Source organism: Salarias fasciatus, chromosome 17 (genome assembly GCF_902148845.1).
Source record: "Salarias fasciatus chromosome 17, fSalaFa1.1, whole genome shotgun sequence".
Classification (NCBI taxonomy): domain Eukaryota; kingdom Metazoa; phylum Chordata; class Actinopteri; order Blenniiformes; family Blenniidae; genus Salarias; species Salarias fasciatus.
Genome location: NC_043761.1, coordinates 260438 through 288349, shown reverse-complemented (window position 1 = coordinate 288349; position 27912 = coordinate 260438). Strand labels below are relative to the sequence as shown.

Genomic DNA, 27912 nt, shown 5'->3' with positions numbered 1-27912 from the left:
ATGAGCTCGTTCGCGGGTCGGATGAAGGAGTACCCCACCGTGTCCGTGGACCGCTTCGACCGGGAGAACCTGCACGCCCGGGCGTACTTCCTGTCCCACTGCCATAAAGGTGAGCCTCCCGCAGAGACGCTGCTGGAAGTGTTCAGACACGACAGACGGGTGCAGTGCAGTGGGTTCCACCGGACCGCCAAGAGGTTTGACTTAGAAAAAAGCTCAAACTGACAGTTGTGAAACGATGTGTAGAGGCTGTGTCTCTTCTGAACATCATATAAACCACAATACATGTAATGTTGCAGATTCTCCACACGAAAAACTAATATTTAAAAGTCGTTTACCTTCCAGAAAATGAATTTGGCTGATGAAGCTGGCAAGTGATCAATGTCCAGTAACAAACATGGCGTCTGAGTGGGTTCGGGTTCTGACTCTGAAGCTGGAGCGGGACGTGAGCTCGGCTCATTGATCGATCTGTTTGGTAATTGATTGATTTCATTGAGAATGCTGGATCCAGCAGCTCATGCAGTAGTTTTTACAGATCAATCAGTACTTAATGCAACATCCATTTATTAGTCTTTCTATATTTTCTGAATATTTGTTAGTTTGTTTTTGTTTTCTAAGATTGCATATCGTGGTTATTTAGTGCAGCTTTAGTATTAGTTTAATTTGCATGTTTGGTTTTGGGGTAAATGACACATTGTTTTCTGTTGGGCTTATTGTTGTAGATTTATTTCTTGCCACAGGCAGCTGGAGTATACAGGACTGTCTCAGAAAATTAGAATATTGTGATAAAGTTCTTTATTTTCTGAATTGCAAAAAAACAAAAATGTCATACATTCTGGATTCATTGCAAATCAACTGAGATATTTCAAGCCTTTTATTATTTTAATATTGCTGATTATGGCTTACAGCTTAAGAAAACTCAAAAATCCTACCTCAAAATATTAGAATATCATGAAAAACTATACTAGTAGGCTATTTAACTCATCACTTGAATCGTCTAAATAACTCGAAACACCTGCAAGTGTTTCCTGAGCCTTGAAAAACACTCAGCTTGGTTCAGTCAACTAAATCACAAGTATGGGGAAGACTGCTGCTCTGACTGCTGTCCAGAGGACCATCACTGACACCCTCCATCAGGAGGGTGAGACACAAAAAGACATTTCTCAAAGAGCAGGCTGTTCACAGAGTGCAGTTTCAAAGCACATTCACAAAAAGTCTGTTGGAAGGGAGAAATGTGGCAGGAAACGCTGCACAGCCAAGAGAGATGACCGCAGGCTGAACAGCGTTGTGAAGAAGAGCCGCTTCCAGAATTTGGGGGAGCTTCAGAGACAGTGGACTGAAGCTGGAGTCCAGGTATCAAAAGCCACTGTTCACAGACGTGTCCGGGAAATGGGCTACAATAGCCGTATTCCCATGGTCAAGCCACTTCTGAACTCCAGACAACGGAAAAAGCGTCTGACTTGGGCTGTGGAAAAGAAGCACTGGACAGTTGAAGAGTGGTCCAAAGTCCTCTTTTCAGACCAAAGCAAGTTTTGTATTTCATTTGGAAGTCAAGGCGCCAGAGTCTGGAGAAAGGCTGGAGAGGAGCAAAATCCAAGTTGCTTGAACTCCCGTGTGAAGTTCCCACAGTCAGCGATGGTTTGGAGCCATGTCAGCTGCTGGTGTTGGTCCACTGTGTCTCATCAAGTCCAGAGGAAATGCAGCTGTGTACCAAGAGATTTTAGAGCACGACATGCTTCCTTCTGCTGAAAAGCTCTATGGAGATGATGATTTCATTTTCCAGCATGATCTGGCACCTGCCCACAGTGCCAAAACCAGCAGTAACTGGTGTACTGACCATGGCATTACTGTCCTCCATTGGCCTGCCAATTCCCCTGACCTGAACCCCATGGAGAGTTTGTGGGGTATTGTCAAGAAGAAGCTGAAAGACACCAGACCCAACAATGCAAACGAGCTAAAGGCCGCTATTGAAGCATCCTGGGCATCCATAACACCTCAGCAATGCCACAGGCTGACTGCCTCCATGCCACGCCGCATTGATGCAGGAATTCGTGCAAAAGGATTCCCAACCAAGTACTGAGTGCATTAATGGACATTTTCAAATGTTTGATTTTGTTTTGCTGTTATAATTTTGTTTTTTTACTTGGTCTGAGGAAATATTCTAATATTTTGAGATAGGATTTTTGAGTTTTCTTAAGCTGTAAGCCATAATCAGCAATTTTAAAATAATAAAAGGCTTGAAATATCTCAGTTGATTTGTAATGAATCCAGAATGTATGACATTTTTGTTTTTTTAATTGCATTTCAGAAAATAAAGAACTTTATCACAATATTCTAATTTTCTGAGACAGTCCTGTATACAGGGAGGTCGCAGGTGTAGGACCAGCATGCACCTGGGTGGGCCGTAAGACCAGCATGAAACATTCCGGTGTTTGACCTGTTTAAATACAGGTCCTTCATTAGAGCCATTGAACATGGAATGGAGGAGAAAACAACCAACTGGAATGATTGTTTGCACTTCCTGCAACAATACACCAGGGGGCAGCCTAGAGACCTTCTGCAAAGTGGTCAAAGGAACAGGCAAACGATTATTTTAAAAATGATTAATCGTGCGATTATTTTATAGATTAGTCGACTAATCTAACGATTAATCGAATGATTAGTCTAAAGATTATTTTTCTGTTGTTTGATTAATAAAAATCATGTTTCTCAAATAAACGCCCAAGAAATCTATATGGTGCAGTTTATTAGACAGCACTGTTTTGCACAGCAAAATAAAATAAATAAATAAAAATCAAATGATGCAAAATAAATAGGCCAGCCTGATACACCTACAGTCCAACAGAAATCTCTCCAGCACAACATCCATCCATCCATCCATCCATCCATCTTCCACCTTCCACCGCTTATCCGGGACCGGGTCTCAGGGGCAGCAGTCCCAGCAGGGATGTCCAGACTTCCTGTCCCCAGACTTCCTGTCCCCAGACTTCCTGTCCCTCAGACTTCCTGTCCCCAGACTCTTCCTCCAGCTCTTCCTGGAGGATCCAGTACAACATTACAAAACGCAAAACATGCAATGCAGAAACAAACGCTGTGCGTAGTACACAACTTCCTGAGTGTTTAACACAATATAGTAGCTGACATAGAACATAGAACCTGCTCCTCCTCCCTCTTCTACACCACCTACTCTGAATCACTGTGGAGGAATGTCAGCATGTACACCTGCTCTGCTGAGGCTTGCTCTTTTCTGCTCACAATGGTCCCTGCTGCCGAGGACAGACGTTCAGAAGGCCTGGATGTTGCAGGTGCAGGTATAGGTGTGTTGCAGGTGTAGGTGTTACAGGCGCAGGTGTTACAGGTGCAGGAGCAGGCGTGTTGCAGGTGTAGGTGTGTTGCAGGTGCAGGTGTTACAGGAGCAGGTGTTACAGGTGCAGGAGCAGGTGTGGTGCAGGTGCAGGTGGTGCAGGAGTGTTACAGGTGCAGGTGTTGCAGGTGTAGGTGCAGGTGTGTTGCAGGTGCAGGTGTTACAGGTGCAGGTGTTACAGGTGCAGGAGCAGGTGTGGTGCAGGTGCAGGTGTTGCAGGTGTAGGTGTTGCAGGTGCAGGTGTGGTGCAGGTGTGTTACAGGCGCAGGTGTTGCAAGTGTAGGTGCAGGTGTGTTGCAGGTGCAGGTGTAGGTGCAGATGCAGGTGTATTGCAGGTGCAGGTGTTACAGGTGCAGGTGTTGCAGGTCCAGGAGTGTTGCAGGTGCAGGTGTTGTAGGTGCAGGTATGGTGCAGGTGTGTTACAGGCGCAGGTGTTGCAGGTGCAGGTGTAGGTGCAGGTGTGTTGCAGGTGCAGGTGTTACAGATGCAGGTGCAGGTGTGTTGCAGGTGCAGGTGTGTTGCAGGTGCAGGTGTGTTGCAGGTGCAGGTGTGTTGCAGGTGCAGGTGTGTTGCAGGTGCAGGTGTAGGTGCAGGTGCAGGTGTGTTGCAGGTGCAGGTGTTACAGATGCAGGTGCAGGTGTAGGTGCAGATGCAGGTGTGTTGCAGGTGCAGGTGTGTTGCAGGTGCAGGTGTAGGTGCAGATGCAGGTGTGTTGCAGGTGCAGGTGTGTTGCAGGTGCAGGTGTGTTGCAGATGCAGGTGTGTTGCAGGTGCAGGTGTGTTGCAGGTGCAGGTGTTACAGGTGCAGGAGTTGCAGGGCCTGCCTGATGCAGGGCAGCCAGAGAAGATCTCGCCACAACAGCCAGCGTAGGGAGCTTTAATTTTCTGTCCACTGTTGGAGTGGGGCCTTGTCCTTCAGCATGGCTTCCTCTCCAAAGTTCTCAAGAACCTCGTTCCAGCAGCATCTTCCCTCTGGTCATGGGCGGGCCTTCATCTTCCAGCTCCTCCTCATCCTCGTCTGACCCAGGCAGTGTGTCTAGAGCAGGCTTCGGTCTTCCTGAGTGATCTTGCTGGCCTCTGAGGGGTCTGGGCAGCAGGGAGAGGAGAACATGCAGGAACCTGGGGAACCAGAGCCAGACCCCCCTCATCTGAATCATAGAACATGCAGGAACCTGGGGAACCAGAGCCAGACCCCCCTCATCTGAATCATAGAACATGCAGGAACCTGGGGAACCAGAGCCAGACCCCCCTCATCTGAATCATAGAACATGCAGGAACCTGGAGAACCAGAGCCAGACCCCCCTCATCTGAATCATAGAACATGCAGGAACCTGGGGAACCAGAGCCAGACCCCCCTCATCTGAATCATAGAACATGCAGGAACCTGGGGAACCAGAGCCAGACCCCCCTCATCTGAATCATAGAACATGCAGGAACCTGGGGAACCAGAGCCAGACCCCCTCACAGCTGCCGTTTGTCCTCCACAGACCACATGAAGGGGCTGAAAGGACCTCTGCTGAAGAGGAAGCTGCAGTTCAGGTACAGCCGTCTCTACCGTGTCCTGCTCAGCTGGACCGAATCTGAAACAGACCTTGAAGATGTGGAGCTGCCGGGTTTCCTGTGCAGAGAGATTTCTTTAACGTCTGGACGAAGGATCGACCGATATGGCTTTTTTAGGGCCGATGCCAATTATTGGTACTTAAGGAAACCGATAACGGATGTGTCGAACTGATATTCATTTGCAGTAAAAATGAACATTTTGGCGTCAAAATGTAGCTGTGGGCGGGGCTTTGTTCCACAGCCCAGAGGAGGGAGTCCAGGCAGAGAGATGTGCTCAGTGGAAAACACTTCTACAGTCATTATACTCAGGCCTTTTGTTTTTGTTCAGTTTGTAATTTTGTGATTACTTTATTTTTATTATTGTTATTATTATTATTACTATCTGATACATATAATTATATTTATCACACACACACACACACACTCACACACACACTCACAATAATACAGTCATATCTCATCCTTAACTTCCCCAAAACTCCAATATTCAGCTGTCTGTCGCTGCTGATAACAACTCTGTCCTTCATTGTCTTGTATTTTGTCCCCTGTGTGTCCGAGTGCTGTGGGGATAAAGAAAGAATAAAATAAAAAATGGAGAATCCTGGTTGAACTAAAGTTGTAGCTACTGTAACGCTAAAAAATACGTTAAAATCAATGTTATCACCGATTGATGCGCGCCCCCGTCGGGGGCAGTCTGTTTTCGGCACGGTAAGCAGTCAACCCCCAGTCGGCCCCGCCCAACTCGGCCCCACGCGTCTATAGGGCTTGGGATCACGCTTTGCATTGTGGGGAGTGGCGGACATGTTGGCCGCTCACGAGTGTAAACAAACACATAACAAACCCAGACACGAGCAGAGCTGCAGAAAGCAAGGAAAAATGCTGAAATGCCGAAAAGGGTCAGATATGTATCAACTTACGCTTAATAAGGAGGCCGGGAGCCGTTGTCTTGAAAAAATTGCAGTTATTAACGGTTTGAACGGTTATCAACTTATTGTGTTTTCTTCAGTTGTGTTGTTTGCTGAGTTTATAGGATACATTTAGAAATTTACTCCTTTTATATTTATATATCCTCCTTTTTTTCTATTTGTTTGCACTGCTGTTGTTTGTGTTCATTTTGAGAGTATTTTTACAAATAACGTGTTAATATGCACATTTCTTTCATGTCAAACATTTTGCAAGTTTTACACACGCCCTTTTATGTAGTTTTGAAAAACTACTATTTATTCTATATTATTAACTTTATTTTCTCCTCTTAATATTATTGTTTATATTTTGTTTGCACTACGGTCATTTTGTTCATTTTGACAGAATATATTTATGACTGCAGGCTGCATTTGTTACGAGACACTTCATATCAATAAACACCCCCAAAAAAATCAAACATCTGAAATACATTTCAGTGTGTTTATTTAAAAAATAGTGGGTAAGGACACCACAGACATTTATAGCTCCACTTAACAGGCCTTCATTTCAGCAGCTTGGGCTCATGTTCGTCAGCGAGCAACATACAATAATTATCTTATTAAGGAAAGTGAGATCCTCGTCCCTGCAGGGAAAAACCATGTGAATCGGTGCTTTCACAGATAACAGTGTATTTGTTGCGGAAGATTCCGATTACCCTTTCGACGTGAATGAGGGCAGTTTTTCTGGTGCTCTCCACATCCCTTGCATCCAGCTGACAGCAGAATTTTGTGAAGACAGGAATGTTTACCTCCGCGCATTTAAGTCCCACATTAGAATGCAATGAAAGGTTAAGTCTGGTCGTCTTACAGCCGCGATCCAAGCGAGACGGCGAGATTTAGTCAGTGCAGAAACTTGTTCTCCTTGATGGCGCTTCCAAGCAGGAAAATGATTTAAAAAAAGTCCGTTTCGGAACTTTTTAACCTGGCGATCTTGTGTTCTGCTATCACAACCGACAACACAACAACATCTGGGCATGGTTGGAATTGTAGATTGAAAAAAAATAGCGAATGTGTCCACACGAGCGAGGACAGCACGTCCGTACACAGTGCGTTCGAGGTCCAAGTAAACAACGGGAGAGAGCGGCCAACATGGCCGCGACTCCGAGTGATGACGTCACGATCCCAGGCCCTATCAATGACGTATAGAATTATGTAATTCTATACGTCATTGGGCCCTATAGTCACGCACTCCCGCCACTGAAAAAAAATACGGGTAGGTATGTGACAGGCTTGTGTTTGATTCCTCCCGGTTCCACAGCAGCGGCGCACCAGACACATTTCCCGGTATTTTTTATTTTCAGTTTTCAATGTGTGGCGTGAGAGCGTGACAGAAGACGCGTGGGCCGAGTTGGTCGGGCCGACTTGACTGTAACCCGCTGCCGGCCGGCGGCCGACCGCTCCCGGCGTCCCGGCCAGCGGACTGTCGGCCGGCGACCGGCCGCTCCCGGCGTCCCGGCCAGCGGACTGTCGGCCGGCGGCCGGCCGCTCCCGGCGTCCCGGCCAGCGGACTGTCGGCCGGCGGCCGGCCGCTCCCGGCGTCCCGGCCAGCGGACTGTCGGCCGGCGGCCGGCCGCTCCCGGCGTCCCGGCCAGCGGACTGTCGGCCGGCGGCCGGCCGCTCCCGGCGTCCGTGCTCTCCGGTTGTGAGACTGCAGGACGGACGGTGTGGTTCTGGTGACTGACGGGTCAGAGGTGGAGAACGTGCCTGAAGCTCCATGTTTGACGTTCTGTTTCACTTGGCTAGCTTAGCTACAAGCAAGCAGAAGCTGTTTTCTCATGTGATCATCTCGCAAAGAATTATGGGAACCGCAGTCAAGACAACGGACTGACAGCCGGGTGGTCTTTATTACCGTATTTTCCGCAAAAAAGGCACACCGAAATATAAAGCGGGTTTTGAGAAAATTAGAGGCTTTTAGTGTGGAAAATACGGTAAATTTATTTTATCGGCTATTGGTGGAAAAAAAGGCAGATGCCGATTATTAGAAAAATGCCCAATATCGGCCGATAACATCGGCCTGGCCAATAACTGGTCGATCCTTAGTCTGGACTGTATTTATTCTGCTGGCTGAGAATGATGAGACTCTGAAACCTTCCCAAACCAACCTTATTATTAACGTCACTGTGCAGTTTTCAGATGAGAAATCTGTGAAGTTTAACTTTTAGAGTTTATCTGTTTAAGTAAAAAGGTCAAAACTACAGTAAAAGGAGAGACATGGGACTGTCTCTTCACTCTGTATAGAACCAGCACAATGAAAATGGAGAGAGAGGAAGTTCAACATGAGCGTGGTTTGTTTCAGTCGAACCGTCAGACTGTACTGCTCCTTCGTCACCAGAGAGCTTCTACTAAGCAACAGCAAGTACGCCTTCTGGGAGGACTACACCGTGAGTCTCGGCCGCCGCCGTCTCCTACAGCCTGCTGCTACAGTCTGCTGCTGGCTACAGTCGGCTACAGCCTGCTGCTACAGCCTGCTGCTACAGTCTGCTGCTGGCTACAGTTGTCTACAGCCTGCTGCTACAGCCTGCTGCTACAGTCGGCTACAGCCTGCTGCTACAGCCTGCTGCTACAGTCTGCTGCTGGCTACAGTTGTCTACAGCCTGCTGCTACAGCCTGCTGCTACAGTCTGCTGCTGGCTACAGTCGGCTACAGCCTGCTGCTACAGTCGGCTTCAGCCTGCTGCTACAGTCGGCTACAGCCTGCTGCTACAGCCTGCTGCTACAGCCTGCTGCTACAGCCTGCTGCTAGAGTCGGCTACAGCCTGCTGCTGCAGTCGGCTACAGCTTGCTGCGACAGCCTGCTGCTGGCTACAGTCGGCTACAGTCTGCTGCTACAGCCTGCTGCTACAGCCTGCTGCTGGCTACAGTCGGCTACAGCCTGCTGCTATAGCCTGCTGCTACAGTCGGCTACAGCCTGCTGCTACAGCCTGCTGCTACAGTCTGTTGCTGGCTACAGTCGTCTACAGCCTGCTGCTACAGCCTGCTGCTACAGTCGGCTACAGCCTGCTGCTACAGCCTGCTGCTGGCTACAGTCGGCTACAGCCTGCTGCCACAGTCGGCTACAGCCTGCTGCCACAATCGGCTACAGCCTGCTGCTACAGTCGGCTACAGCCTGCTGCTACAGTCTGCTGCTGGCTACAGTCGGCTACAGCCTGCTGCTACATCCTGCTGCTACAGCCTGCTGCTACAGTCTGCTGCTGGCTACAGTCGGCTACAGCCTGCTGCTACAGCCTGCTGCTACAGTCTGCTGCTGGCTACAGTTGTCTACAGCCTGCTGCTACAGTCGGCTACAGCCTGCTGCTACAGCCTGCTGCTACAGTCTGCTGCTGGCTACAGTTGTCTACAGCCTGCTGCTACAGCCTGCTGCTACAGTCTGCTGCTGGCTACAGTCGGCTACAGCCTGCTGCTACAGTCGGCTTCAGCCTGCTGCTACAGTCGGCTACAGCCTGCTGCTACAGCCTGCTGCTACAGCCTGCTGCTACAGCCTGCTGCTAGAGTCGGCTACAGCCTGCTGCTGCAGTCGGCTACAGCTTGCTGCGACAGCCTGCTGCTGGCGACAGTCGGCTACAGTCTGCTGCTACAGCCTGCTGCTACAGCCTGCTGCTGGCTACAGTCGGCTACAGCCTGCTGCTATAGCCTGCTGCTACAGTCGGCTACAGCCTGCTGCTACAGCCTGCTGCTACAGTCTGTTGCTGGCTACAGTCGTCTACAGCCTGCTGCTACAGCCTGCTGCTACAGTCGGCTACAGCCTGCTGCTACAGCCTGCTGCTGGCTACAGTCGGCTACAGCCTGCTGCCACAGTCGGCTACAGCCTGCTGCCACAATCGGCTACAGCCTGCTGCTACAGTCGGCTACAGCCTGCTGCTACAGTCTGCTGCTGGCTACAGTCGGCTACAGCCTGCTGCTACATCCTGCTGCTACAGCCTGCTGCTACAGTCTGCTGCTGGCTACAGTCGGCTACAGCCTGCTGCTACAGCCTGCTGTTACAGTCTGCTGCTGGCTACAGTCGGCTACAGCCTGCTGCTACAGCCTGCTGCTACAGTCTGCTGCTGGCTACAGTTGTCTACAGCCTGCTGCTACAGCCTGCTGCTACAGTCGGCTACAGCCTGCTGCTGCAGTCGGCTACAGCCTGCTGCGACAGCCTGCTGCTGGCTACAGTCGGCTATAGTCTGCTGCTACAGCCTGCTGCTACAGCCTGCTGCTGGCTACAGTCGGCTACAGCCTGCTGCTATAGCCTGCTGCTACAGTCGGCTACAGCCTGCTGCTACAGCCTGCTGTTACAGTCTGTTGCTGGCTACAGTCATCTACAGCCTGCTGCTACAGCCTGCTGCTACAGTCAGCTACAGCCTGCTGCTACAGCCTGCTGCTACAGCCTGCTGCTACAGCCTGCTGCTACAGTCTGCTGCTGGCTACAGTCGGCTACAGCCTGCTGCTACAGCCTGCTGCTGGCTACAGTCGGCTACAGCCTGCTGCTGCAGTCGGCCACAGCCTGCTGCTACAGCCTGCTGCTGGCTACAGTCGGCTACAGTCTGCTGCTACAGCCTGCTGCTACAGCCTGCTGCTGGCTACAGTCGGCTACAGCCTGCTGCTACAGCCTGCTGCTACAGTCGGCTACAGCCTGCTGCTACAGCCTGCTGCTACAGTCGGCTACAGCCTGCTACTACAGTCGGCTACAGCCTGCTGCTACAGTCGGCTACAGCCTGCTGCTACAGCCTGCTGCTACAGTTGGCTACAGCCTGCTGCTACAGTCGGCTTCAGCCTGCTGCTACAGTCGGCTACAGCCTGCTGCTACAGCCTGCTGCTACAGCCTGCTGCTACAGCCTGCTGCTAGAGTCGGCTACAGCCTGCTGCTGCAGTCGGCTACAGCTTGCTGCGACAGCCTGCTGCTGGCTACAGTCGGCTACAGTCTGCTGCTACAGCCTGCTGCTACAGCCTGCTGCTGGCTACAGTCGGCTACAGCCTGCTGCTATAGCCTGCTGCTACAGTCGGCTACAGCCTGCTGCTACAGCCTGCTGCTACAGTCTGTTGCTGGCTACAGTCGTCTACAGCCTGCTGCTACAGCCTGCTGCTACAGTCGGCTACAGCCTGCTGCTACAGCCTGCTGCTGGCTACAGTCGGCTACAGCCTGCTGCCACAGTCGGCTACAGCCTGCTGCCACAATCGGCTACAGCCTGCTGCTACAGTCGGCTACAGCCTGCTGCTACAGTCTGCTGCTGGCTACAGTCGGCTACAGCCTGCTGCTACATCCTGCTGCTACAGCCTGCTGCTACAGTCTGCTGCTGGCTACAGTCGGCTACAGCCTGCTGCTACAGCCTGCTGCTACAGTCTGCTGCTGGCTACAGTCGGCTACAGCCTGCTGCTACAGCCTGCTGCTACAGTCTGCTGCTGGCTACAGTTGTCTACAGCCTGCTGCTACAGCCTGCTGCTACAGTCGGCTACAGCCTGCTGCTGCAGTCGGCTACAGCCTGCTGCGACAGCCTGCTGCTGGCTACAGTCGGCTACAGTCTGCTGCTACAGCCTGCTGCTACAGCCTGCTGCTGGCTACAGTCGGCTACAGCCTGCTGCTATAGCCTGCTGCTACAGTCGGCTACAGCCTGCTGCTACAGCCTGCTGTTACAGTCTGTTGCTGGCTACAGTCATCTACAGCCTGCTGCTACAGCCTGCTGCTACAGTCAGCTACAGCCTGCTGCTACAGCCTGCTGCTACAGCCTGCTGCTACAGACTGCTGCTACAGTCTGCTGCTGGCTACAGTCGGCTACAGCCTGCTGCTACAGCCTGCTGCTGGCTACAGTCGGCTACAGCCTGCTGCTGCAGTCGGCCACAGCCTGCTGCTACAGCCTGCTGCTGGCTACAGTCGGCTACAGTCTGCTGCTACAGCCTGCTGGCTACAGCCTGCTGCTGGCTACAGTCGGCTACAGCCTGCTGCTACAGCCTGCTGCTACAGTCGGCTACAGCCTGCTGCTACAGCCTGCTGCTACAGTCGGCTACAGCCTGCTACTACAGTCGGCTACAGCCTGCTGCTACAGTCGGCTACAGCCTGCTGCTACAGCCTGCTGCTACAGTTGGCTACAGCCTGCTGCTACAGTTGGCTACAGCCTGCTGCTACAGTCGGCTACAGCCTGCTGCTACAGTCGGCTACAGCCTGCTGCTACAGCCTGCTGCTACAGTCGGCTACAGCCTGCTGCTACAGTCGGCTACAGCCTGCTGCTACAGTCGGCTTCAGCCTGCTGCTACAGTCGGCTACAGCCTGCTGCTACAGCCTGCTGCTACAGTCGGCTACAGCCTGCTGCTACAGCCTGCTGCTACAGTCGGCTACAGCCTGCTGCTACAGTCGGCTACAGCCTGCTGCTACAGTCGGCTACAGCCTGCTGCTACAGTCGGCTACAGCCTGCTGCTACAGCCTGCTGCTACAGTCGGCTACAGCCTGCTGCTACAGTCGGCTACAGCCTGCTGCTACAGTCGGCTACAGCCTGCTGCTACAGCCTGCTGCTACAGTCGGCTACAGCCTGCTGCTACAGTCGGCTACAGCCTGCTGCTACAGTCGGCTTCAGCCTGCTGCTACAGTTGGCTACAGCCTGCTGCTACAGCCTGCTGCTACAGTCGGCTTCAGCCTGCTGCTACAGTCTGCTACAGCCTGCTGCTACAGTCGGCTACAGCCTGCTGCTACAGTCGGCTACAGCCTGCTGCTACAGTCGGCTACAGCCTGCTGCTACAGTCGGCTACAGCCTGCTGCTACAGTCGGCTACAGCCTGCTTCTACAGTCGGCTACAGCCTGCTGCTACAGTCTGCTGCTACAGTCTGAACTGAAATGCTGCCGTGTTTCCTGTCCAACGTCCTGCCCCCGTCTCAGGTGCCTCTGGAGCTGGACAGCCCCACCCAGGTGTCCCTGGTGGACGAGGCGTCTGGACAGGTTCGTCCTCTTACTGAAGCGTCTCTGCAGCAGCGGCCTGAAGCGGTGCGACTGACGGTGTCTCCTGGTTGCTGTGTTGCCGTTGCAGAAGGAAGACGTGGTGGTGACGCTGCTTCCTGCTGGACACTGTCCCGGCTCCGTCATGTGAGTCCAGCCAGCCCCCCCTCTGCTCCGGACCCCTTCACCTCTGGTCTGGAGGCTCAGAAGCCTCGGTTCCACTGCACGGGTCGGGTCGGGTCGGTTAGGGTCTGGTCTGATCTGGGGGGTGGAGATGGGGGGCTGGGGGGTGGATGGGGGGCTGTGTATTCTTTAATTCAGCTTCTTTGTGAAGAAGAAGAGACGGACAGAGTCCAGGCCGCTGGGTGTGACTGTATACTGTATGTTTATAGAGGCAGAGGAAAGAAGAGGACAGACAGACCCGTGCGGAACATGGGACGACCTGGACCAGGCTCTAGGGCTGTGAGCAGTTGTGGTTCCACCCCAGGGTCAGGGTCCACCCTTGGGGTCAGGGTCAGGGTCCACCCTTGGGGTCAGGGTCAGGGTCCACCCTTGGGGTCAGGGTCAGGGTCCACCCTTGGGGTCAGGGTCAGGGTCAACCCTTGGGGTCAGGGTCAGGGTCAGGGTCCACCCTTGGGGTCAGGGTCAGGGTCAACCCTTGGGGTCAGGGTCAGGGTCAGGGTCCACCCTTGGGGTCAGGGTCAGGGTCAACCCTTGGGGTCAGGGTCAGGGTCAGGGTCCACCCTTGGGGTCAGGGTCAGGGTCAACCCTTGGGGTCAGGGTCAGGGTCAGGGTCCACCCTTGGGCCATTATCTCTGCCTCATGTCCTTTAGTGCTGATAGCTACAAAAAAGCAGGACTATATCAGGGGTAGACATTAGGGGAAATGTACTGCTGGCCCCCCGGGCCACTGGATTTTGATGTTCACTCCCCCGGACACGCATGTTAAGTGTGCATCCTCTATACAGGCAACTTGACATGATGCTGTTGTAACCATGGTAACTGAACCACTGGAATTTGTCATGTATCAGTAATGAAAACTCATTTGTTTCAATCAATGCTGTTTATTTTAGTCCTGCTCCAGTAGAACAGTGTGTGCACTCAGAGGCACCGCCCACTGGACTTAAAGCTATTTTAAAACAGTACCTTTTATCGTTGGTGCTCAGTGTGAACGGCTCCATGAAAATGTAAATTTCCATCCATCCATCCATTTTCTACCGCTTATCCGGGGCCGGGTCGCGGGGGCAGCAGTCTCAGCAGGGATGCCCAGACTTCCTGTCCCCAGACACTTCCTCCAGCTCCTCTGGGAGGGTCCCAAGGCGTTCCCAGGCCAGCCGAGAGACATAGTCTCTCCAGCGTGTCCTGGGTCTTCCCCGGGGTCTCCTCCCAGTGGGACATGCCCGGAACACCTCCCCAGGGAGGCATCCAGGAGGCATCCTAAACAGATGTCCGAGCCTCCTCAGCTGGTTCCTCTCGATGTGGAGGAGTAGCGGCTCTACTCCGAGCTCCTCCCTGGTGACTGAGCTCCTCACCCTATCTCTAAGGGAGCGCCCAGCCACCCTACGGAGTTAGCTCATTTCGGCCGCTTGTATCCGGGATCTTGTCCTTTCGGTCATGACCCAAAGCTCATGACCATAGGTGAGGGTGGGAACGTAGATTGACCGGTAAATCGAGAGCTTCGCCTTTCGGCTCAGCTCCTTCTTCACCACGACGGACCGATACAACGACCGCATCACTGCAGCTGCTGCACCGATCCGCCTGTCAGTCTCACCTCCATCCGTCCCCCACTCGTGAACAATACCCCAAGATACTTGAACTCCTCCACTTGGGCTAGGGTCTCTCCACCTACCTGGAGGGGGCAAGCCACCTTCCTCCGGTCGAGGACCATGGCCTCGGATTTGGAGGTGCTGATCCTCATCCCTGCCGCTTCACACTCGGCTGCGAACCGCCCCAGTGCATGCTGTAGGTCCGGGTTCGATGAAGCCAACAGGACAACATCATCTGCAAAAAGCAGAGATGAAATCCTGTGGTTCCCGAACCGGACCCCCTCCGGCCCCTGGCTGCACCTAGAAATTCTGTCCATAAAGATTATGAACAGAACCGGTGACAAAGGGCAGCCCTGCCGGAGTCCAACATGCACCGGGAACAGGTCCGACTTACTGCCGGCAATGCGGACCAGACTCCTACTCCGGTCATACAAAGACCGGACGGCCCTTAACAAGGGGCCCCGGACTCCGTATTCCCGGAGCACCCCCCACAAGACACCACGAGGGACACGGTCGAATGCCTTCTCCAAATCCACAAAACACATGTGGACTGGTTGGGCAAACTCCCACGAACCCTCGAGCACCCTATGGAGGGTATAGAGCTGGTCCACTGTTCCACGACCAGGACGAAAACCGCATTGTTCCTCCTGGATCCGAGGTTCGACTATCAGTCGGATCCTCCTCTCCAGTACCCTGGAATAGACTTTCCCGGGGAGGCTGAGGAGTGTGATCCCCCTATAGTTGGAGCACACCCTCCGGTCCCCCTTTTTAAACAGGGGGACCACCACCCCGGTCTGCCAATCCAGAGGCACCGTCCCCGACCGCCACGCGATGTTACAGAGACGTGTCAACCAGGACAGTCCCTGCACATCCAGAGACTTAAGGTACTCAGGCCGAATCTCGTCCACCCCCGGTGCCTTGCCACCGAGGAGCTTGCCAACCACCTCAGTGACTTCAGCTTGGGTGATGGACGAGTCCACCTCTGAGACCTCAGCCTCTGCTTCCTCCACGGAAGACGTGGCGACGGGATTGAGGAGGTCCTCAAAGTACTCCTTCCACCATCCAACAATATCCCCAGTTGAGGTCAGCAGCTCCTCCTCCACTGCAAACAGTGTTGGCGGAGACCTGCTTTCCCCTCCTGAGGCGCCGGACGGTTTGCCAGAATTTCTTCGAGGCCGACCGATAGTCCTCCTCCATGGCCTCCCCGAACTCCTCCCAGACCCGAGTTTTTGCCTCCACAACTGCTCAGGCTGCAGTTCGCTTGGCCTGCCGGTACCCGTCAGCTGCTTCGGGAGTCCCATGAGCCAGCAAGGCTCGATAGGACTCCTTCTTCAGCTTGACGGCAGCCCTTACTTCCGGTGTCCACCACCGGGTTCGGGGGTTGCCGCCACGACAGGCACCGGAGACCTGGAGACCACAGCTCCGAGCAGCTGCTTCGACAATGGAGGTGGAGAACATGGTCCACTCGGACACCCCCCCCCAATGTTTTTTGGGGGGGGGGTGGTAAATACTGGGAAAATGCTGTTTCCCCCATGTATTTCATTTATTTTCTTATTGTTTTTTTGTATGATCATAACCATGGATCATATGCAGAATTTGAATGTATGATCTGAGCGTCACTATTTCACTCTAATAAAGCTGCCGGCCTGCATGCAGTACCTGTCCTCACCATTGAAGCGTGGGGGCGCTATGCCTTAAATGTCACTCAAAGCAGACGTATTCACACCGATGCACGCGCACCCCCCCCCCCGCCCACCACCACCACCACCACCCCCATAATTGATTCCCCCCTCTCCTCCTCCTAGACTTTTTTTTTCTTTGGCTTTTTTGCCAGGCGCCTGGCCGGGAGCTGGGGGTTTAAGAAATTTCGTTTTTAATCGTTATAAGGTGGAACTTGTGTCGTCGTCTTCTGCTCTTCTTCTCCTGCGATGCGCCGCTGACTCTGAACACGAGGCGAGCGAGCGGCGGCGTTCCCGTGCCGGGGGAGCGGCTCCACTGTGTGACAGCAGCTGCTTCCAGGCTCAGGAGGAATGAAACCTCGTCTTTGGCTGGAATCGCGTAGCGCTACGTTTTATTCACAGGACCACTGGGAATTAAAGTGAAATGATTTATTTATTTTCAGGGCAGTATTTCTCACTGGCCCAGCGGGCCAGCGCATTGCGCAGTCTGCTGGCCGGACGGTTTTAGAAGTGCTCCCGGGCCACCGGGCCGTTTACAATGTCCAGCCCTGTATATGCGTCTGATTGTCGTCTGTCTGTGGTTATTTGGTGCCGTTGTGCTTAATTTGCTGTCATTTGTATAGTTTTAATCTGTGTGTGTGTGTGTGTGTGTGTGTGTCTCTGTGTGTATGGCAGGTTCCTGTTTGAGGGCTCCCAGGGAAACGTGCTCTACACTGGAGACTTCAGACTGGCTCATGGAGACGTTTCCAGGATGGAGCATCTGCACTCTGGGAGCAGGTCGCGACCCTTTGACCTCTGCTACATGACACTCTGGGAGCAGGTCGCGACCCTTTGACCTCTGCTACATGACACTCTGGGAGCAGGTCACGACCCTTTGACCTCTGCTACATGACACTCTGGGAGCAGGTCGCGACCCTTTGACCTCTGCTACATGACACTCTGGGAGCAGGTCACGACCCTTTGACCTCTGCTACATGACACTCTGGGAGCAGGTCGCGACCCTTTGACCTCTGCTACATGACACTCTGGGAGCAGGTCGCGACCCTTTGACCTCTGCTACATGACACTCTGGGAGCAGGTCACGACCCTTTGACCTCTGCTACATGACACTCTGGGAGCAGGTCGCGACCCTTTGACCTCTGCTACATGACACTCTGGGAGCAGGTCACGACCCTTTGACCTCTGCTACATGACACTCTGGGAGCAGGTCACGACCCATTGACCTCTACTACATGACACTCTGGGAGCAGGTCACGACCCTTTGACCTCTGCTACATGACACTCTGGGAGCAGGTCGCGACCCTTCGACGGCGTCACAGGGGGGACGGAGTGACAGCAGGACGGAGTGACAGGGGGACGGGACAGCGGGACGGAGTGACAGGGGGACGGGGGACAGCGGGACGGAGTGACAGGGGGACGGGGGACAGCGGGACGGAGTGACAGGGGGACGGGGGACAGCGGGACGGAGTGACAGGGGGATGGTCTAACCTGTCCTAACCCAAAGTGAAGTCTTAACCCTCTAAAGGTGGTTTGACATTGTGAGGACGGGCAGGACGTCCTCACACACACACACACACACACACACACACACACACACACACACACACACACCTCCTCAGGTTGTTTTATTGTGGAATTCCAGACGTCAGAAGTGTCCGTGCGTGCGTGCGTGCGTGCGTGTGCGTTTTCGGGTGAGCGTGTGGACCTGTGTGGCTGGTGAGACGAGACGGGGACGAGCAGACGGCTCAGAGGAGTGTCCGTCTCTTCTTCCTCTTGTCTTGGTGGGCTCAGTCCCCCTTCCTGTCCTTGCTGGCGGTTGTGTTCCTGCTGGGATTATTAATTAATATTATCATTATCGTCATTCTAGGTACTTTACTTTGAAGGGGCGGTGTAGTGTGAAGGCAGCTGCCCGTCCTGCCGCCGTCCCTCATTGGTCCCTCTTCATGTGTCCACAGGGTGAAGGACATCCAGAGCGTTTATCTGGACTCCACCTTCTATGACCCCCGCTTCTACCAGATCCCCACCCGGGTGAGGACGCCTCATTTCTACACCTTCAGACTGAGCTTCCTGTAGCGGCCGAAGTGAGAGGAAGTGTCAGTACGGAGAAGATCGTCCCAGACAGGAAGCTTGGTCTGAAAACACCGACAGCAGTCTCGCTGACGTCTGGTTGATTAGCTGGAGTTTGTCTCGCTCACCAATAGAGACTGTCGACCGGCGTCCCGTCTGTCCCTGAACGCCTCCTGTGCTCCAGAGTTTAGTGGTTTCTTCTGAAGGAATAAATCAACAAATTAAGAAAATACCTATGCTCTGAAACACTGAGACATTTTTAATCAACAGTAGATTAAAACTGGTGAAAGACTTGGATCTGGAGATGGTCTAATATCGTTGCCTCTGATCAGTAGAATAACTTTAATTAATGAGTCGTTTCTGAACCAACGATTCTGAGAGTTTCCTGAAGCGCTGTTCGCTCTACAGTAGCTTTATCTGGGTGGTGCTGAGCTACACCTGTAGCCACAGCTGTCCCGGTAGGCTGTCCACAACATCTGATTGGCTCTGGAGCCAGGAAGTAGATGGGCTAGCCCCGCCCACTGACATTTATCCAGAGAAAACCGCTGGAGATGACAGGTTTCCTCAATAACAGGAGGAAAAGGGGAATGGTTTCATTAATTTTTACTGCTGGTGATCGATTAAATCTTTTAAACTAATTAATCATAACTCTGTCACAATTAATCGTGATTAATCCCATCATTGTTTGGCTTGTAAGTAACGTACAAAGCTTCATGCGTAAAAACGTCTTCATCTGGAGCTTTTAACTGAAATGGAGCAGCTTCGCTTCACAGAACACTCATGTGGGATTTGAACCATCCAACTTTTTGAAGTTGAGCTGCTCAAGGGAACGCCAGTCCAACTTTGTCTTTCGGTGTTGAGCCGTCCAGACCACCGAGGCCTCGGGAGGACGTCTGAAACCTTTTCCAGCTTCAGATGAAGAGTCTCGTCCTCGAAGTTCAGCTGGACTGACCAGGAGGAAACCGTCCAGTCTGATGCCGGGAGAGGAGACCCCTCTGCTCCGCCGCCGACCAGCCGCCGTCTGGAACCCTGATTCTGACATCCGTCCGCCCATCCGTCCATCTGTCCATTATCCCATCCATCCATCCATCCGTCCATTATCCCATCCATCCGTCCATCCGTCCATCCATCCGTCCATCCATCCATCCGTCCATCCATCCGTCCGTCCATCCATCCATCCATCCATCCATCCATCTGTCCAGCCGTCCATCCATCCGCCCATCCATCCATCCATCCATCCATCTGTCCATTATCCCATCCATCCGCCCATCCATCCATCCGTCCATCCGTCCATCTGTCCGTCCATCCGTCCATCTGTCCGTCCATCCAGCCGGCCATCCGTCCGTCTGTCAATCCATCCATCCATCCATCCATCCGTCCATTATCCCATCCATCCGTCCATCCATCCGTCCGTCCATCCATCCATCCATCCATCCATCCATCCGTCCAGCCGTCCATCTCTCCATCCATCCATCCATCCGCCCGTCATCCCTCCATCCATCCATCCATCCGCCCGTCATCCCTCCATCCATCCATCCGTTCATTCATCCATCCATCCATTAGTCCGTCCATCCATCCATCCATCCGTCCGTCCATCCATCCATCCATCCGTCCATCTGTCCGTCCATCCAGCCGGCCGTCCGTCCGTCTATCCATCCATCCATCCGTTCATTCATCCATCCATCCGTCCGTCCGTCCGTCCATCCATCCGTCCATCTGTCCGTCCATCCAGCCGGCCGTCCGTCCGTCTGTCAATCCATCCATCCATCCGTTCATTCATCCATCCATCCATCCATCCATCCATCCGTCCAGCCGTCCATCTCTCCATCCATCCATCCATCCGCCCGTCATCCCTCCATCCATCCATCCGTTCATCCATCCATCCATCCGCCCGTCATCCCTCCATCCATCCATCCGTTCATTCATCCATCCATCCATTAGTCCGTCCGTCCATCTGTCCGTCCATCCAGCCGTCTGTCCGTCCGTCTGTCAATCCATCCATCCATCCGTTCATTCATCCATTCATCCATCCGTCCATCCATCCGCCCATCCATCCCTCCATCCCTCCATCCATCCATCCATCCGTCCATCTGTCCATCCATCCGTCCGTCCCTCTTTCCGTCTGTCTGTCCATCCCTCCGTCCATCTGCCCGTTCCTCCGTCCGTCCATCCGTCCGTCCATCCCTCCATCCATCTGTCCGTTCCTCCGTCCATCCCTCCGTCCGTCCGTCCGTCCGTCCGTCCGTTGAGTTTCTACCACTCCTCTGGGACGGGGAGCAGTCTCAGCAGGGACACCCAGCCCTCCTGTCTTCCCTTTAAGGTTGTGTCGTTGTTGAAAACGCTGGCGGTGGTCGTCACGTCTTTCAGCCGTCTTTCAGAATCGAGCGTCCGTCCTCTCATAGACCAGCGGCTCGCCGGTCCCTGCTTCCCTTGTCTTCGCCGGCGGGGCCAGCCTCATCAAAATGGCGGTCCTCCCCAAAACGCTGTACTTGTTTCGTCAGCCACCAGTTTATGAGGAAGTCCTTCTTCGGCCCGGCCGGTCAGATGGAGTCTGCTTTTTGACGGGCGACCAAACCCCCACGTGTCAAGAAGTCTTTTATCCAGCTCCCTGAGACATGAGCCGCTGTAGCTCCGTCTCCCCAGCGCCGCTCAGCTGCTCTGGGCCTGCAGTGTTGATCAAATGTGTTTCTGGACAGAGGTTGATGATTTCAAGAAAATTCATTGACGGCACCATTGTGATAAAAACTGACTAAATTTCTTACTCTGTGTGTGTGTGTGTGTGTGTGTGTGTGTCTACAGGAAGTGTGTCTGAGCGGGATCTCGGAGCTGGTGGGAAGCTGGATCAGTCAGAGTCGGCATCACGTGGTTTGGCTCAACTGCAAGGCGGCGTACGGCTATGAGTACCTGTTCACCAACCTGGGAGAAGAGTTCAGCACCCAGGTGACGGTCCGAGGGAACAGCTGATGATCAGCGTTCTGCTGAGGAACAGCTTCACTGAGGAACAGCTGATGATCAGCGTTCTGCTGAGGAACAGCTGATCAGCGTTCTGCTGAGGAACAGCTGATCAGCGTTCTGCTGAGGAACAGCTGATCAGCGTTCTGCTGAGGAACAGCTGATGATCAGCGTTCTGCTGAGGAACAGCTTCACTGAGGAACAGCTTCACTGATCAGTGATCTGCTTGTTTTGTCTGCTGGTCTGTTAATAGAAAAACACTCATTGTTCGATCAAGGATCAATAACCCTGAAGGGGGGGGTCCAGGTCTCAGGTCTCTGGTCTCAGTCCGTCAGGGGGGCGGGGTCTGGACAGTCCTTCAGCTCTCTGGTCTCTTTCTGTCTTCAGATCCACGTCAACAGTCTGACCATGTTCAGGAAGATGCCGGAGATCCTGAGCTACGTCACCACAGACCGCCGAACGCAGATTCACGCCTGTCGACACCCCAAGGTCCACACACACACACACACACACACACACACACACACACACACACACACACACACACACACACACACACGGCCCTGCTCATCCACCCTGTTCACCTCGGCCTTCCTCCGCCCCGTTGGCGTCTGCAGGATGACGAGTTCCTGCAGGGGAACCGGCTGCCGTGCGGCGGCTCCGCCCCCGACGGAACGCCGCTCCGCATCATCAGCATCAAACCGTCCACCATGTGGTTCGGAGAGAGGACCAGGAAGACCAGCGTCATCATCAAGTCAGGACGCCGCCGCCGCTCCACACAGTCCTGACCGCTCGCCAGACCAACGCTTCAACCACCGTCTGCTTCCTGTTTCTGCAGAACCGGGTCCAGTTCCTACAGAGCCTGCTTCAGCTTCCACTCCTCCTATTCTGAGGTGACGTATGTTTGGCTCCGCCTCCACTCACTGCAGGTGCATCAAGGTGTAGAGTCCTCCATAGATTAGTGTCTGGGCCATGTATCTCTAGAAAAGCTGTGAACACCTGGTGATTTAGTGACTTCACTGGCTTTATTGAAGCATTCCTGTTGTGAAAAGTGAGGCTTCCACTGGAAGTTGAGCTGCAGAGTGGATGGAACTGATGTCAGAACACCAGAGTCCCTCCAAGAACCACTTCCTGGACTGACTTCCATGTTAGCTTAGCGACTGTAAAGAAAAGATGGATGAGGAGGAAAGGAAGGAGTGATTGTGATTTTCTGCTGTTCCAGAATCAAAGGTGAATGTCTACCTCGGCTTTGTTCTCCAGATCATGGAAAGTTTCTGTTCTGCAGGAACTCTCGTTGTTCTCTGGTTTCTTCTTTCTAGCTGTCAGTCAAACACAGTCAGAAACTTTTGAACTCTCCTGGTTCCACGCCATATTTACTGCTGTGTTTGCTGTCTTCCATTCATTATAAGCCGATGAGCATCAAAAAACAGAAACGTGGCTAAAGTCCAGTTTACCTCCCCATATCTCTGGAAAAGGTGTGAACACCTTTGAAATTAACCTTCTTGGGTGAGAAGTAACAAGGTTTCACAATATACCTTTAGACTTGATTAAATGACTTTATTTGATCATTTTCCGTGGCAGGTTTTAGAGCCGCTGAAATGTTTGGTGAGTTTATGTTGATGTTCTTTTCTTTTTTCCCAGATTAAAGACTTCCTGTTGTACCTGCAGCCGGTCAACATTCACCCCAGTGTGATCCCCATCGGCCGCTCGCTGGCTGAAGTCACACAGATGTGAGGAGCTTTTCACTGTCGATCGCCTCAACGTGAAGCTCAGTAATGATGGACATGTGGTGAAGTGAGGGACAGGAAGTGTCTCCAGAGCTGCTGAGAGAATTCCACAGCAAGGATGGCCTGAAGGTGTGGCTGTTGTGTTTCTGTGTCCTGCCAGGTTGAAGCTCATGTGCAGGAAGCAGAGCGATCAGCCGGCGTCGGTCTACAGACCTCTGGGCGTCCTCAAACGCAGCAGAGTGCAGCCGCCCACATACGGTACGTCGAAACCTCTGGATATCCTCTACAATGTTAACCAGGAAGTAAACCAGCCTCCTCTAGACTGTTAACCAGGAAGTAAACCAGCCTCTTCTTCACTGTTAACCAGGAAGTAAACCAGCATCTTCTTCACTGTTAACCAGGAAGTAAACCAGCCTCTTCTACACTGTTAACCAGGAAGTAAACCAGCCTCCTCTACACTGTTAACCAGGAAGTAAACCAGCCTCCTCTAGACTGTTAACCAGGAAGTAAACCAGCCTCCTCTAGACTGTTAACCAGGAAGTAAACCAGCATCTTCTTCACTGTTAACCAGGAAGTAAACCAGCCTCCTCTAGACTGTTAACCAGGAAGTAAACCAGCCTCTTCTACACTGTTAACCAGGAAGTAAACCAGCATCTTCTTCACTGTTAACCAGGAAGTAAACCAGCCTCCTCTACACTGTTAACCAGGAAGTAAACCAGCCTCTTCTTCACTGTTAACCAGGAAGTAAACCAGCCTCTTCTTCACTGTTAACCAGAAAGTAAACCAGCATCTTCTTCACTGTTAACCAGGAAGTAAACCAGCCACCGCTACACTGTTAACCAGGAAGTAAACCAGCCTCTTCTTCACTGTTAACCAGGAAGTAAACCAGCCACCTCTTCACTGTTAACCAGGAAGTAAACCAGCCTCTTCTTCACTGTTAACCAGGAAGTAAACCAGCCACCTCTACACTGTTAACCAGGAAGTAAACCAGCCTCTTCTTCACTGTTAACCAGGAAGTAAACCAGCCTCTTCTTCACTGTTAACCAGGAAGTAAACCAGCCTCTTCTTTACTGTTAACCAGGAAGTAAACCAGCCTCTTCTTCACTGTTAACCAGGAAGTAAACCAGCCACCTCTACACTGTTAACCAGGAAGTAAACCAGCCTCTTCTTCACTGTTAACCAGGAAGTAAATCAGCCACCTCTTCACTGTTAACCAGGAAGTAAACCAGCCTCTTCTTCACTGTTAACCAGGAAGTAAACCAGCCACCTCTACACTGTTAACCAGGAAGTAAACCAGCCTCTTCTTCACTGTTAACCAGGAAGTAAACCAGCCTCTTCTTCACTGTTAACCAGGAAGTAAACCAGCCACCTCTACACTGTTAACCAGGAAGTAAACCAGCCTCTTCTTCACTGTTAACCAGGAAGTAAACTAGCCTCTCCTCACTGTTAACCAGGAAGTAAACCAGCCTCTTCTTTACTGTTAACCAGGAAGTAAACCAGCCTCTTCTTCACTGTTAACCAGGAAGTAAACCAGCCTCTTCTTCACTGTTAACCAGGAAGTAAACCAGCCTCTTCTTCACTGTTAACCAGGAAGTAAACCAGCCTCTTCTTTACTGTTAACCAGGAAGTAAACCAGCCTCTTCTTCACTGTTAACCAGGAAGTAAACCAGCCACCTCTACACTGTTAACCAGGAAGTAAACCAGCCTCTTCTTCACTGTTAACCAGGAAGTAAATCAGCCACCTCTTCACTGTTAACCAGGAAGTAAACCAGCCTCTTCTTCACTGTTAACCAGGAAGTAAACCAGCCACCTCTACACTGTTAACCAGGAAGTAAACCAGCCTCTTCTTCACTGTTAACCAGGAAGTAAACCAGCCTCTTCTTCACTGTTAACCAGGAAGTAAACCAGCCTCTTCTTCACTGTTAACCAGGAAGTAAACCAGCCACCTCTACACTGTTAACCAGGAAGTAAACCAGCCTCTTCTTCACTGTTAACCAGGAAGTAAACCAGCCTCCTCTACACTGTTAACCAGGAAGTGAACCAGCCTCCTCTAGACTGTTAACCAGGAAGTGAACCAGCCTCCTCTAGACTGTCAACCAGGAAGTAAACCAGCCTCTTCTTCACTGTTAACCAGGAAGTAAACCAGCCCCCTCTACACTGTTAACCAGGAAGTGAACCAGCCTCCTCTAGACTGTCAACCAGGAAGTGAACCAGCCTCCTCTAGACTGTTAACCAGGAAGTGTAGGAGGTTTTCTGAGGCTGAAATAGGACGCCATCTCACGTTCTCCTGTCTTTGGAGCCTGATCAAAGGAACACTCGGGGAAAACCATCGTTTCCAGTATGGAGTGTTTCATCCTGAGTTTACTGAAACGAGTCGATGTTTGTTCTGTGATCAGACGGTGAGAGCGACGACGAGCTGTTCGATGGCCTCCACGCCGCTCCGCTGAGGAAGAGGAAAGGATCCCTCCACAGCCAGCAAGCTGGTGAGTCGCGTTTGGAAGGGTTAGTTGTGGTGGGAGGAGGGGGCGGAGCCATGCAGCCTCGCCGCTCCTCCTTCCTTTTCGGTTGCTTCATTTGCACTCAGAGCTTTTATTCAAAGAAAACAGAGAAAGATGAAAAGACTCCAGGTCAAAGGAGCAGAGCAGCAGGGAGCTGGAACCAGCAGAGCAGCCGGTTCCAAACCAAGCTCAGTAAAGACGAGCCAATATCTGTTTATCGTTCCAGATCACCGCAGATGTTCTGTCCTCTGATCAGAGAACACTGCAGGCTGGAGAACCCCCCACAGTTCAGACAACCCCCCACAGTTCAGACAACCCCCCACAGGTTAGAGAACCCCCCACAGGTCACCGAACCCCCACAGGCCAGAGAACCCCCCCCTCCCCACACACACACACACACACACACAGATCAGACAAACCCCCACGGTCAGAGAACCTCCCCACAGTTCACACAACCCCCCCACAGGCTGGAGACCCCCCCCCCCACAGGTCAGAAAAACCCCCACAGGCCAGAGAACCCCCCACAGGTCGGAGAACCCCCCACAGGTCGGAGAACCCCCCCACAGGCCAGAGAACCCCCCACAGGCCAGAGAACCCCTGCCAGAATGGTCATAATGATCCGGTTCTACATGAGTAGAGAAAGGCTTTGATGAAATTTGATGTGAAATTAACTTCAAGGAGAAATTTTCAAAATAAGGGCGGTGTGGCTGTGATGTTATTTCTTCTCTTCTGTTATTTCTGGTTTCTGCTTTTCTACTGAGTCTTTTTATTTTCTTCTTACTACTATCTGGAAACATTCATTCATCAGTGATCTGCAAAGTGAAGATTCTGATGAGAATGTTGAAAACACCAAACGGTTCTTTTTTACATGCTTAGTCCTTTTAGGCGCTTTATTTTGACAGTCTCTGCCTGCTCTGCTCAGTCAGCTTGAAACCTGAACACTGCTCTTTGTCATTTGTTAGTTTTAGAGGAGGTTCCTGACACCACAGCGCCCCCTGTGACTCTGGAGGACTTCACACCAGCGGCAGACTCACAGACGGTTTCTCACAACTTCGTTGACTGCACCGAGTCCAATGGCGAGGAGGAAGATGACGATGAGGAGGAGGAGGAGCACCAGAAGGAGGAGGAGCCTCTGAGCCCCTCCTCCTCCTCCACAGCTCCAAAATGGGAGGACTTCTTCACGGTGGAGACGCAGACAAACAGCCAGAACAGCCAATCACAGTCCTGCTCAGCAGTGAGCTCCGCCCCCTCCAGAATGAGCGGCTCACAGACGCCCGAGCTCTTCAGCGAGGAGGAGGAGGAGGAGGAAGAGGAGGAGGAGGAGGAGGAGGAGGAAGAGGAAGAGGAAGAGGAAGAGGAAGAGGAAGAGGAAGAGGAAGAGGAGGAGGAGGAGGAGGAGGAGGAGGAGGAGCCTCCACCTGGCTTCAGCATGATGCTGTCCAGTCAGTCCTCCCAGGAACTCCCGGACACCCTGCTCCTCCCTGTGGAGGAGGCGGGACACAGCCGAGGAGACGCCAGGACACAGGAAGTGGGACCAAACAGCGGAACCAGGACACAGGAAGTGGGACCAAACAGCGGAACCAGGGCACAGGAAGTGGGACCAAACAGCAGAACCAGGACACAGGAAGTGGGACCAAACAGCGGAACCAGGACACAGGAAGTGGGACCAGATGAAGGCTGCAGGACACAGGAAGTGGGACCAGATGGCGGAGGAGCTGGGACGCAGCAGCTGTCCCTGTCTCAGGGCTCCTCAGACCTGGACGTTCCCTCCACGCCGGAGTCCACGGCGCCGCCGTCTGAAGTTCTGTCACAGCTGTACCGTCGACTGGCCTCTGGACAGAACATCTGGACGCTGGACAGACGGGACGGACGTTAGAGAATGGACACAGAATGGAAATGAGGTGCGGAGACGTGGTCTCAGGTTCCAGCTGTGTTGGTAGAGGTAGAAGAGGACACGTCTGGTTCTTCTGGGTCTGGAGTCCCGGCTGGGATCAGTCTGACGCTTTGTCTGCCATGTTTGATGACTTGATGCAGAAACTCCAGCTTTGGTAGAATTTTCCATCTGCGTGTTCAGAAGCGTCTTCAGAGGGACACGTCTCCATTGAGCAGCAGAGCTGGACGTGTTGGACACGAGGACATGTGAGAGGGACCAGTTTTCTTTGTATTTTCTTCTTCAGAAATGTGAGATTTGTCGTTTGTGCGTTCTTTATTTCTTTGACATTAATTTTCTAATGAGATGAATTTTATTAATGAAACTTTAAATTTTTCTGCAAGTTTGACTGATTTTCCACAATAAAGGTTTAATTTAGAGGAAACCCAGAACCCCGCCCCTCCAGAGGACCTGGACCAGAACCCCGCCCCTCCAGAGGACCTGGACCAGAACCCCACCCCTCCATAGGACCTGGACCAGAACCCCGCCCCTCCAGAGGACCTGGACCAGAA

The 27912-nt window shown here is 52.6% G+C and overlaps 1 protein-coding gene across 2 annotated transcripts; it reads left to right on the top strand.

The window, feature by feature from the left end:
• Positions 1–27912, top strand: dclre1c (DNA cross-link repair 1C, PSO2 homolog (S. cerevisiae)). Of its 2 annotated transcripts, none has more exons than XM_030113057.1 (15): positions 1–109; positions 4848–4899; positions 8179–8263; positions 12726–12785; positions 12874–12929; positions 16902–17003; positions 18182–18254; positions 21093–21233; positions 21633–21734; positions 21863–21999; positions 22084–22138; positions 22887–22975; positions 23133–23230; positions 25369–25455; positions 26433–27912. In XM_030113057.1, exons 1-15 carry the CDS (start codon positions 1–3, stop codon positions 27344–27346), a joined length of 2160 nt encoding a protein of 719 aa, XP_029968917.1. In that variant the 3' UTR covers positions 27347–27912. The 2 variants fall into 2 exon arrangements, with proteins under 2 accessions (XP_029968917.1, XP_029968918.1); XM_030113058.1 differs by having other exon boundaries at positions 25–109; positions 8121–8263.